Raw genomic sequence first — 12,684 nt, forward strand, 5'->3', positions numbered from 1 at the left:
AAAATGAGATATTAAAAAGATTTCGGATTATCTTTCCCGTGAGTCTCTCTTGAACATTTTTGTTTTGTCAAAGCAATTCTATTAAGATCAATCAGCGCTCATCACAGCCTTTGTTCGCAAATGAAGTAAGGGCTCTTTATAGCTCAATAATGCATCGCAGATGGGTTAAGGGAGCTCAAATTGTATTATGACATAAAAAACATCTTCGCTTGGGGTCTTAACCAGTGCACACCGAAGCGTAGATGGCATATAGAAGCCCTCCGACTCCGTTGTCTTGTTCCATTAGAGAAGAGCTAAAAAAAGCTTTATTAGTCTGTCACTCGGTCAACTCTCATAAAATCAATTTCCACATTTCACCTTAAAAAAGAGGAAAAACTCTCTACATGCTCTCAGAACAATATGCCGGCTTCTCATTTCAAACATAAGAACCATGTAGGAAGGGATTTGAGTCCTGTGGAACCCGAGGATATAGGGAACGAGATAGCCTTCGCAAAAAAGCTTACACTAGGGGAGCAAATCACACCATTCGTCACAGAGATTCCCTCGTTCCCGGGCAGGGTGTCCATGCCATGTGTTCTCAGACGAGCCTAATATTGCAATATATGAGAGAGCCACCAAGTATGATCCTCAAGTTGGAGCAGTTTCAGCACAAATAAAGCATAGTTGTTCACACTTGTTTAAAACTCCCTCAGCTTTGGTTTGCTTAAAGGAAAAATGTGCATGGGTTTTGTGTTTTGTTGTGGTTGCCAATAATGCCCAATCACAGCCTAGTCTGCGCCAAGCAGTTCTCGCTGTAGTTGTTTCTCCATGCTTTTGTTGTAGCAAACACACAAAAAACGCTGATTACACAAAAGTGCTCTATTATCTACGTCCAAATTGAGCTTGATCCAACAACAATGTACTCTCCAGTTTTTCCGGCAAGCAAATTGGACACTCTGAGTCACAAGTTCACTCATACATATGCAATATTTAGTTACAGGAAATGTTTAGCAACTATTATTGGGCTGAAAGGTCATGGCGGGGTTAAAAGCTATACTGGGGGTCAAAGGTTTGGAATAATTAAGATTATTAATGTTTTTAAAAGAAGTCACCAAGGCTGCATTTATTGAACAAAAATACAGTAAAAACAATATTGTGATTATTTATAATTATATTTTTATTATAATTATAATTTTTTTCTTTTTTATTATTTGATGAATACAAAGTTCATAAAAAAAGCATTTATTTAAAATAAAAATTGTGTTACATTTGTAACATTATAAATGTCTTTACTGTCAATACTGTTACAATACATTCAAATAGAAAACAGTTTTTTTAAATTGTAATAATATTTCACAATATTTCTGTTTTTACTGTATTTTATCAAAAATAAATAAGAGCCTTCTTTCAAAACCATTAAAAATCTTAATTATTCCAAACCTTTGACTACCAGTGAAAGTACAACATTTTTAACATAATAAGCAGGTTAGTTAGTTAGTTCAATGATGGAAAATAAATCAGCACAGGGTTTTTCAGCTCTGCGTGTTTGGATGAGGATCACTAAATATGAGTGAATATGATATGCAATAATCATTTCCCCCCACCATGGCAAGCATTGAGGGAGGTTGGCATTTCGAGACGCACATGAAACATCTGACGCCACAACACATGCAGCTTTGTAATGCCTGCCCAGCATTCATATGGTCCAGTCGTGAATAATCCAAGCCTTCCCATTAAAATTCCACAAGCGCAGAACGCAGTATTAAAGACTGCTGCACCAAACTACACAAACTATCACTGAAACAACATTTGAGCATTGAAAATTTGGTAAAAACAACTGAATAGAATGAGAATTCACAGCTGTAGGGAATAAAAATCAGCCTAAATGCTTGCTGGATATAAGACAAAGCAGAACAAATATTCAAAAGCCTATGGGATACCAGAGAGCTAGGGGCTGACAACATGATTAGCTGGTCTCTCTAATCCTCCTTGTCAATTTAAGCGAGGTCTTGGCCCATAGGCATCGAGATCCTGTCCATTTTAAAGCAGATTGGCTGGTATGGTGGGGCAAACACAAAGGTGTTTTCAGTCCTAAAACTACAATAAAAGGGAAATGACAGGTTGATGTAAACTTAAAATTATTCATAAAAACAAATTGGCTGATTTGTTGTTGTTCCAGGAATTCCAGAGTGTAGTTCAAGGATGTTGATCCAGGAACATGTCGTACTTGTTTAAAACACTTTAAACTGAAGAAAATACACATATATATGAGGGCTGCGTCATTCCGAACTGAATTAAGAATACCTTTTACATACCAAATCAGTTCCTGAGTTTGAAGTGAGCTAGCAAACAAGATGCAGAACAGCAGTTCAAGTTTCTCAAGTTTCTCAAATTCATATAACTATTTTGACAAATTATATTTAATTGTTTTTTTTTTGTTTTTTTTTATTTAATCATCGTAATGTTTTAATTATCATAATGTTTAATCATCCTCATGGACAGAGAGAATGACAGAACAATAGAAAGAATAGAGCGATAGATAGAACGGTAGACAGATAAACTGACAGATAGAGTGATATAGGTACAACGATAGAATGGTAGATAGACAGTATAGAATAATAGAACAACATAACGACAGTATGATAGGACGACAGAACGATAGGACGATAGAACAGTAGAACGATAGAAAGAACGATAGATAGATAGATAGATAGATAGATAGATAGATAGATAGATAGATAGATAGATAGATAGATAGATAGATAGCCATTTCTCATCACTCACTCACTGTCATATGTTTAAGATGAGTTCTCACCTCAAACAGCCGCAGGACATTGGCCACCATGATGGACACTGAGCTTCCTGACGCCCCTATCACACCCACCACGCGCTCAGGCTTGCGTATGATCGGTTGTTCGCCATTGGAGCAGCGGATGTCAGACGTGTCTTTCTGAATGAGGGCCTGGACAAATGTCAGAGACTGCTCTAGAGCGTAAGTGTCCCTGGAACACGTATCGAGGATCCGGGCCCCTAGAGTGATGTTGGGCAGCAGTTCTGGGTCGCTGTTGATCTGGTCCAGTGCATACAGCATGGCCTCCAACCGGTGGATTCCTTTCTCCTTCTTTATTTCTCCACATGGGACCCCTGCATGACCCCTGGCATGGACTGGGAAAAGGCCCCCCAAGGTGATGTCCCCCGGGATTTTGATGGAATGTGGGTGCGAGTGCTGGTGAACTGACGAACATGGGCTTAGCCACACCCACAGAATCCACAGGAGGCGTGGCCATGTGGTAGAGTGACAGCTGCTCCAGCTTAAAACCCGGAACATCCTGACCTGATGGTCCAATGAGAACAGATGAGGATGTGATGTCATAATGACCAGGAATCAAACACGCAAGTGTTCATCCACTATCTGAGGAACCTGTCAGAGATAAAAATAAATAAATAGATATGTACATGAGAAAGAAAAGGGGTGCAATTATTAGTGATGATTTCTTTTTAAAAGTTGTTGTTGTTGTTTTTTTGTGCAAGGTCTAATTGCCTTTTTTAAGTTTTAGTGAAATTGTGATTGCAATTTAAAATGTTTTTTTTCTCTTTTTTTTTTTTTGTAAAGCTGCGATATCATTATAATATGAATAAGAATAATTATAATAATATTAATTGATAATAATATTTATTAATTTAATTAAATTATATTTTTACTGATAATAATAATAATAATTATTATTATTGTTGTTGTTGTTATTATTAAATAAATTAAATTTAAAGGGTTAAATTAAATAAGAAATATTTCTATTGCAAAATTACACTGTAATATATATATATACATATTAAATATAGATATAAATATATTAAATTAAAATATATTTAACAATAATAATAATAATACACATTTTAACAAACAATTATTAAAATGTTTAAATAAAATAACAAACCTTACTATTATAGAAAATACTATTATAAAAATAAATATCTTCAAAATATATTTAAGAAAAATAATAAAATAATAATACCTTTATTTGACAGTACAACTGCAAAATGTTTGCATTGTCTATATTGCAATTTCGGTTTTATTTCAATAAATTATGCAGCCCTAATCCTAAATATTAAATGGTTGCCTGTGAGTTTTGCATGTACTTTTGACTTGGGCCAATAAATAACCACCCAGCAACCACATGGCAACACATTAAAAAAATACTAAGAACACCTTAGCAATCATACACAATCACCTCATGTCAGAAGCTTGAAACTTTTTATGTCACTTTTGCAAACCTTTGAGTTTTCTTGCAATGCACATTTCCAGCTGAATTCAGTAGATTCACAACATTCTCATGACAATTATTCTACAATAATGTTTCATGGAAAAAGCTTTGGAACACTAAAAAACTGTTTTAAAAATGTAATTTGAATTTCTAGCACTCTCTAACTATTCATGCACAGTGGATAACACATCATAAACAAAACCAGATACAATGTGCTTTAAAGATGCAGGTTTCATTCTCAAAGCGTCCGCTGGGAACAGCACTGCACTGAAACGCTGTGAATGGAGAGTGATATAGTCTGGCGTGTGGTGAAGCTCCGGGGAATGGAGCCCAACTGCTCTGATGTGTAGTGATTGTAAGACCAGCTGTGGAATGAGTGGCTCTCCAAAGGGTTCAAAGGTCAATGAAAGACTGAATTTGTTCAGAAAGCAGAGAGAGAAAAGATGGAATTGAGCTAAGAACGGGAGAGACTGTAGCCAGTAGCTAAAACTTCAACACGAGAAAAGTTAACTTTGATGTTGAGAGCGAAATAAAGCTCTATAGGATGATCATACAGTTACTCAGAGATGCAAAGAGAGATGCACTGGGGAAAGACAAACAGACCTGTACATGAATGAAAAGACAGGATGAATCATCATTAGACTCAAGATGAATTTTCTTTGATTATTTTCAACTATTTTGTCCCTGTGGACATTCAGAAAATACAATGTTCAACAGTGGACATAGATGCTTGTCATCTTCCTGAATCAAGAATTGTCATTTTAAGTATGTTTCTAATGATTTTATTTCATACATTCTCTGGAACAGGGTTATTTAACTTTGTTTTTGTTTTTTTTACTTGAAATTAAATTAACGTTAAAAGAATTAAAATAAAATATTAAAAATATATACTTTTTCATTTTGAATTTTAATTTTACTTGATGTACTAAAATAACTATAACTGAAATAAAATGAATAAAAACTATATAGGCGTATTAAATAAACAAAAACTACTAAAAAAGACAAAAACACAACAACATCACTGAAACTTTAATTAAAATGAAAATAAAAACAGAAAATATAAAATAAATACAATTCAAAATATTAATTAAAATATTTAAATAAACCTATAATAGTATCTCAATGATATTTTTTTTAAAAGATAAAGTTAATTCCTTTGTCTTACTAAAACTAATTTCATAACTAGAAATTTATGCATCCTAACTACATGTCATTTTTTTTATCATTTTTAATAAATCATATTTTTATAATAAAATTATAATCGTAAATAATATTATTTCTTAAATATTATCATTTGGCAAAGTTTGACTGGAAATGACACACGTTGAGTCATAAACAATACTTACTTTCATTTTTCTTTGCTTTACACATATACTTTACATATGGCTTACTCTGAATATCTTTTGTTGTATCATTGGTAACCAAATGCATTACTTTAAAAAAACAAAAAAACGTACATATTGTGCAGTATGCAGTCAACAGCACACTAGAATTCCATTCCGAACACAAGCCATGGTTTATGTACGAGAGTGGAAGGATAAATCATTGGAGCTGCATCTGACAGCTTTCAGAACCTCTTAGTAGCGAGACATTACATTTTGATGAAAATTTTACATCACACTCCAGAGCACATCGTGGCGGCATCTGTTTTTTGCTGCACTTGCTTGGAAACTGCAACATCTACTCAGTGACAGGTGTTATGCAGCAACTTCAGATATCGAACGCTGCTGTTCCAGTCCTTTATGAGCCCTGATTGCATTTACAGTAGGAACTGGAGATTGAATTTGCTTCGAATAGCCTAATCAAATCCTAAACCGTTCACATGCTCTTTTTCGCCAGCTTCTCAGCCTGCCTGCCTGCCAAAGGGTTTCCCTTTAAATTCATTCAGCTAACACAAATCAGATTGAATATCTATAGTCTCCCTTACTGTTATCGACAATTTTTTCCCTTATATGATCTGGAGATGTGTGTGCTTGAGTGTACCAAAGCACCCTACTGCTATTTCTGAAATTAAAAGACATATTTAATATTGCAAACTAATTGTTTTGAAAGTGGGTTCATTTCCTCATGAGAAGTAATTTGATTCTGGGTTGGCACTGAAGTGGCAGTGGCCCGACGTCAGACGATAATCGAAGGAGACAAGCTTTTCCCTGCACTCTCTCTGGTAAATATCATTTTCACGGTGATAAAACATCATTTGAAGCTGTTAAACATAATGGGCTGTTTCAATAATCCATGGTGGCATCATCTAATCGTAGTAATCACTGTTTGTGAAGGGCTGTGTACGGTTGGCGCTTGTCGTGCAGCGAACGCATGCGGTACATTAAAGTAAACGCAAGATCGCTTTGTGCATTCAGAAGGGGCAAACAGCTTTCACAGGACACATCCCAATGGTGATTCCAAACAAACCTGTAAACAAGCAATAAAAGCCACCAATGAAAGCCCACCCCAAGTGAATGATAAAAAGCAGCATGTTTATGAGGCATTTCAAAGGGAGAGGAAAGCACTTTCTAAATCATTTGCACATCAGAGACAGCTAATATGCAGTCAATAATAGCAGTCTGCAGACTATTATACTGGATTTCTGTCATTCACTGCGAGTTTCTTTGCTTTTCCTTCAATATATGCAATTAACTTAAGTATTATATGACTCTGCGGACTTGATTTAAAGTAGAAATCTAATTACTAGGATTGGCCTCTGCAAAAAAAAAATCATTTCTTATCACAATTTCTTTAATCCCTCTGCCAAAAACATGATATTTTTTTATAACATGTTCAACCAAAATCCCAATTTCATTTCGTAGTCTGCGAACAGAGTCTCAGTTAATGCTTTTTAAAATTCATCAGCTCAAACTATTAATGCCCATTCGGGTGTCTGGGCTGGTGACAAATGGTGAGGTCATTCCCAGCGTGACATACTTACTCAAGATAATGTGATCACTCTTCAGAAATGAAGGGCTGGAATAATGGATAATACAACAAATCATCGGGGGCCTTTTTCCTTCATATTAGACCTAAATCTTGCAGCTGATCTTGCAGCCATTAGGAGCCGTTAGAGAAAAGTTTGAGAGAACTCGTTCTGAAATGATAGACTAGACGGAGTCAAAGTGACCCGGCACAAAAAAGGGTGTCAATGTACCTGGATTAAGATGGAACATTCTGCAACAATGAGGTCAGCGGTTCAGAAATAAGCTGAGGGTCTTTGCAATAGACTGTCCATAATAGTTGTAACAGACACAGTGAGTATTTTGAAACCTCATTCATCTTCTTGTTACCTGGATATGAAGCTTCATTCAGGAAATAATGGACAAGAGGAAATTCAGCAAATCCCGCATTGTGCAGCAAACAATATAGAGATGCGCAGCAAAAAACAGCCCAGTCTGAAATGCCACACACTTTGGTGACGTAATGGTGCATAAAATGGCAGGTAATAGTCTGCATCAGGCAAAAGGGCACATCGAGGGTGTGCTGCGGCCTTAAAGAGATCCCTTCAGAATCACAAAATGGCAAATGAGACATGCTATGTCTTACTTCAAGTGTGCAATTTGGGACAAAGTCTATGTCAAGTAACTGATGCTACTGTCCATTTTACTGCATATTTTACTGTTACAAAAATGTAACTCCTAAAACAATCTTATAAGGATGTGTGATATTTGGGATTTTCTTGCTACCTAGTCAGTGTTCAGGAGTGACGCAGTGACATATTTTTGTAAGCCAAACCGGAAGTTACCATCACCCTGGCTCCCCAGACAAAACGCAATTTCCATTGGCTTTTGGATTATTGCAGGAAATATAATTCTTACAAGTTTAATCTTCACAAATGAAAGAACAAAACATTTATAAATGTTGGAGCTAAACATAGGCTATAAACGAACCCATGATCACATCACTTCAATGTCACCACCAATAAGCTGCTGACAACTCTTTCAATTTTTATTTAAAAATATTTAACTTAAACATTTTAGAATAGTTTGAAGGAGTGCTATTATAAACACACTGAGGCTGTATAGACAGACTAGTAAGTAGGTGAGTTTACCGGTTCGGCATGATAACGTTTAACGTCCCTAACAACCTCTGCCTTTTTCAAGACAACTAAAAGCATTTTTTTTTAATCAAATGGGGGTATTAGTGATGTATTTTATCTTAGAATAAAATTTGAATATATCTTGAGCTTGTATTCACCACCAATCAAGGCAACCAGAAGCCCATTCAAAAAACTCACTGACTTCAGCATGGTTTTCTTAGGCCAACTCACATTATTGATTTCAAACACTCAGTCCTTTCTATATTTCCTCAAGCCCCCCTTTGCCAGGAGTTTGATTGACAGGTGATCTGATCAATCATAACGCTGAATCCGCCATTTTGTCCGATAAACAAACGTCGGTGGACTTGAAATTGAGAAATGGTGTGTACTGATATCTTTTTTTGCGGTTGAAACAAATACCCTCTGATGTTCATTCATGTTTATTTTGTGCTAGAACTAGTAAAGAGGAAGAGATGATCAGTTCAGAGTTGATCACGTGCCGCTTGAACTGAGGCGCTACAGCAATCTGTCACGACACATTAAAGAGCCACAAAACTGTATTTATTTTTGGAATTTCTTTAAAAAATGACAACATTTGAAAGCTGAAACTTTGTTTCATACCAAAAGTAACCTGTTCTGTCTTGTCTGTCGACACGTTGTCAGTTTCCTCTTTGCTCCGTGATGCATTTTTCACTGCGTCAGAATATGAGGCGTGGCATGAAAGCAGCATGGCTTGTCAGACGTAGCAACAGTAACTAAGGGGGGCGGGTCTTTCTGAAGGGTCAGTTGATTCTTACTGTAACTCTTTTTTTATATTATTCACAGTAAAAAAAAAAAAGTTGGAAGTTGGAAATTAAACAAAGATTACTGGAGTATGTTTTACAAACATTTTTTAATTTTAAAATTTCATGTTTAATTCAATGTGTTACTTGCGGTTTCTTTGTTATTTTGTGAAATTTACAATTGTGCAGTTTCTGAGTGAAAACTGTTTCAAAGCCAGTTCTTTAATTTATTTTCAAATTTTTATTTATTTTATATTATTTTGCTATTATTGTTGTTGCTTTGTTTGTTCTCCTTGCTATGGAAGCCCGTTTCCGCCACTGAATAAAAAATAAAAAAGGTTATTGACTGACTTTTTTTCTCAGAATTGCGTGATATAAACTTGCAATTGCGAGTTAACATCAGTCTTTTTTTCCCCCTCAAAACTGGACTTTAACGCGCAATTGCGAGTTTATATCATGCAATTCTGACTTTATAACTCACAATTGTGAGTTTATATCTCACAGTTCTGAGAAAAAAAGTCAGAATTGCGAGAAAAAAAGTCAGAATTGCGAGATATAAACTCGCAATTGCGAGAAAAAAGTCAGAATTGTGAGTTTATATCTCGCAATTCTGACTTTTTTTCACAGAATTGTGAGATATAAAAAGTCGCAATAACCATTTTTTTCTTTTTTATTCAGTGGCGGAAACGGGCTTCCATACCTTGCTATGTTAAAAATATAAAATATATAAATAAGCATGAATTTTTCCCATCTGCTTGACATCATGGCTCAGAATAGTCACTAGTAAAGAGAGTATATGCATTCTTGTGGTGCCATCAGCCAATCAGAGTTGTCATTACGTCATTTTCTTGCTGATCAAGAGTAACTAGTCTCACCATATACAGCTTTTATGACTCTAGTGATTGGGGGTAAAAATTAAAATCTCCTGCATAGGGAAATAAGCACTCACAATGTGCAGAAAAAAAATTTCTTCCATAAAGGATTTGACATGAACTCTTGCTGATTTTTCTAGGGCCATCTCACAGAGCACACACATTATCAGACGAAGATCACACACTGTGAATTCTTGACATTATGTGAGAAGGCACAGGGAGCAGCTACAACACTTGCAAACATCCCTGACGACATATGACATTGTTCACACAAACGGAAGACTTTTAAATGCTGACCTCTCATGCACAGAAGCATGACACAGCCGACAGGGGGTTCAGTGCTGCAATGATAATTCAAAGAGACTCGACAGACCTCATAGCATGGATTAAGAAACTAGGAATTCATCCTACAGGACATGGAAAGCAGATAAAAGGAGCTTCAAGAAAAATGCACAAAAGAGCACAAAAGTCATCTATATTGCAATGGGTGTCAAAACCTTACAAGAGCTACTTAACTCCTCTTTTGTGTAATCGTGATGGACACGTCAAGGCCTATATGATAATCTACATTATGAAATAATGCATGCATTAATGCAAACCTTCAAATACTTATGCATATAGTGCTCACTACCCACTAAATTCTGCATAATAGAAGCATATCAAATAAACAAAAGGCAAACAGAATTGAAGATGTGTTGATAAATCACACATTATTAAATGTGAACAAAATTAATATGGCTTTTTCCCAACAGAGGAGAGAGAAAAAAGCATATTCTCAACCCCAGGCCATTTTGAGATTGCTCTGTTTGGATTATATGCAAACATTGTGGAATATCTGTTATTTCAGCAGCATTTGACTGACAGTTTCATTTACAGTCACTATTAAGATAGGCGTTTGTCATATTTTAGCATAAACTACATTTAAAACATGATGGGAATGACAGACATTTAACAAAAAGTTGAATAAGGGGTTGCTTATTCAACTTTGTAACAAATAACTTTTTAACAACAACCATCAGTCACTTAAAAAAAAACATTGTTACATTATACAATGCCCAACACATTTGTTTTGCCTATTTACAAAACGTACAATGATAAAATCTGATAATGGTAAATAATAAATATATCATGTATATATGTCATATAATGTATATCATGGTACTGAATGATTACCATATTCAAGGTGCTTATTGTACTTCAAAGAATACCATAGTACGACCAGTGCACCAAAATATGTTTCTTTGTCCCAAAAACCTATTGTAATGATGGAATCAGATGGCATTACTATGGTACTTTGATATACCATGGTGCTGAATCCTAAGTACTAGATATTCATGTAGCATTTACTCCAAGGCTCTTCAAGGAATACTACAGTATTATCATCAAATCCATGGTAATACCATGGTACATTGCTATATTGATATTCACCATAGAATTAATTTAGTACTGCATTTACATCGGTTTTAACAGTTGAACATGTAGGATGTATATAAAAGAAAATGAAAAATGAAAGAAAGAAAAAACACTAATACCATGGCATTTTTGTCCGTGCATTGTGTAAATGTTATAATAACTTAAAAATAAAAATTGACAGAAAACCGAATAAACTTTGTGGAAGCAAACGACATAGGCTATTGTAAAAACATTGCACGACACAAATATAAACATTATAGTCCGATTTTTTACCTGTTCATCCTGATGTTGAACTTTCTCCAGGAGTCTGTCGAGACATCCACGATCTCTCCTCAAACCCTCGAAGACATTACGACTCGCTCAAACCATCTGAAGCTTTTGGCAGTTGTTTAGTTCACCTATGACCTGTTGAGATCACCTACAACCTGTTTACAGAAAGCCCAGAGCTCTTCTTCATCGTTTCATTCATTCATTCATTCAGTCAGTCAGTCAGTCAGTCGTGCGTTCCGCAGCTCCGTCCGCGTCCTCGCGCGCGCTTTCTGCCTTTTCACCATGAAATGAGATTCGTATCGAACATACAATATTTCTCAACACTGTGCCGCTTCTAATCTCTATCAAATCTCTTAAAAGCTCGATTCCCCTCCCCTCCCTCTCTTGCTCTATCGCTCTCTCAATGTCTGTCTCTCTCTCTGTTCACTCCATGTATGCTGTCATGCAGTTTGTGCTGGTCACTCTAGCCTTCATGCTCTGTTTGGGGTGTTGCTGTTTATTTTCATTTCTTTTATTGTACTTTTCTGCAACATATTTTGCTGGGGACCTGTTAGGCTACTTTGTGGTAAAAAGTTGGGATGAAGCTTCAACAGACATTTACTGGGTTTTGATTAGCTCAGACAAAAAAATAAATAAAAAACCCTATTAAAGTCTAGTTTAAAACATGTAATTACAATATGGCATATTGGCTGTTTATTATTACTTATAAAGCATGCCTTATTCTGCATGATCATATTCTAGATCCCTTAACCGTACCCAACACCTAAAAATAACTACTACAGCAACTATTACTATCAATAAGCAGAAAATTGGAGTTTATTAAGGGAAAACTCTTAGTTAATAGTGAATATGTGTTCCCTAATCTAAAGTGTTACATTTTTCATTGTTGGTTTATGTAAACTAATGTAGTTAACTAACAGAACCTTATAGTAATTTGTCACCATTACGTTATTTAGGGTCACTCCATTTGACCCAAACAAAATATGCTTTTCACAATAGGTCAAAATATATTTTTCACTCATTTGGGTCCTTTCTGTTGTATGGTTTTCTTGTCAATTTACAACATTTTAAAGTATTTTTTT

The 12,684-nt window shown here is 35.4% G+C and overlaps 1 protein-coding gene across 1 annotated transcript in view; it reads right to left on the minus strand.

Annotated features, from left to right (window-relative positions):
* grm6a (glutamate receptor, metabotropic 6a) overlaps positions 1 to 11,994 on the minus strand; it is a 52,833-nt gene extending 40,839 nt beyond the window's left edge. The window contains exons 1-2 of the mRNA XM_058784246.1: positions 11,606 to 11,994; positions 2,795 to 3,400 (exon numbers count right to left, since the gene is read on the minus strand). Of these exons, the coding sequence (XP_058640229.1) occupies positions 2,795 to 3,352 (558 nt within the window). The 5' untranslated portion in view covers positions 3,353 to 3,400; positions 11,606 to 11,994. The remainder of the gene's footprint in view (positions 1 to 2,794; positions 3,401 to 11,605) is intronic.
* Positions 11,995 to 12,684: the final 690 nt, after the last annotated feature.

This window comes from Onychostoma macrolepis, chromosome 08, assembly GCF_012432095.1.
Source record: "Onychostoma macrolepis isolate SWU-2019 chromosome 08, ASM1243209v1, whole genome shotgun sequence".
NCBI lineage: Eukaryota > Metazoa > Chordata > Actinopteri > Cypriniformes > Cyprinidae > Onychostoma > Onychostoma macrolepis.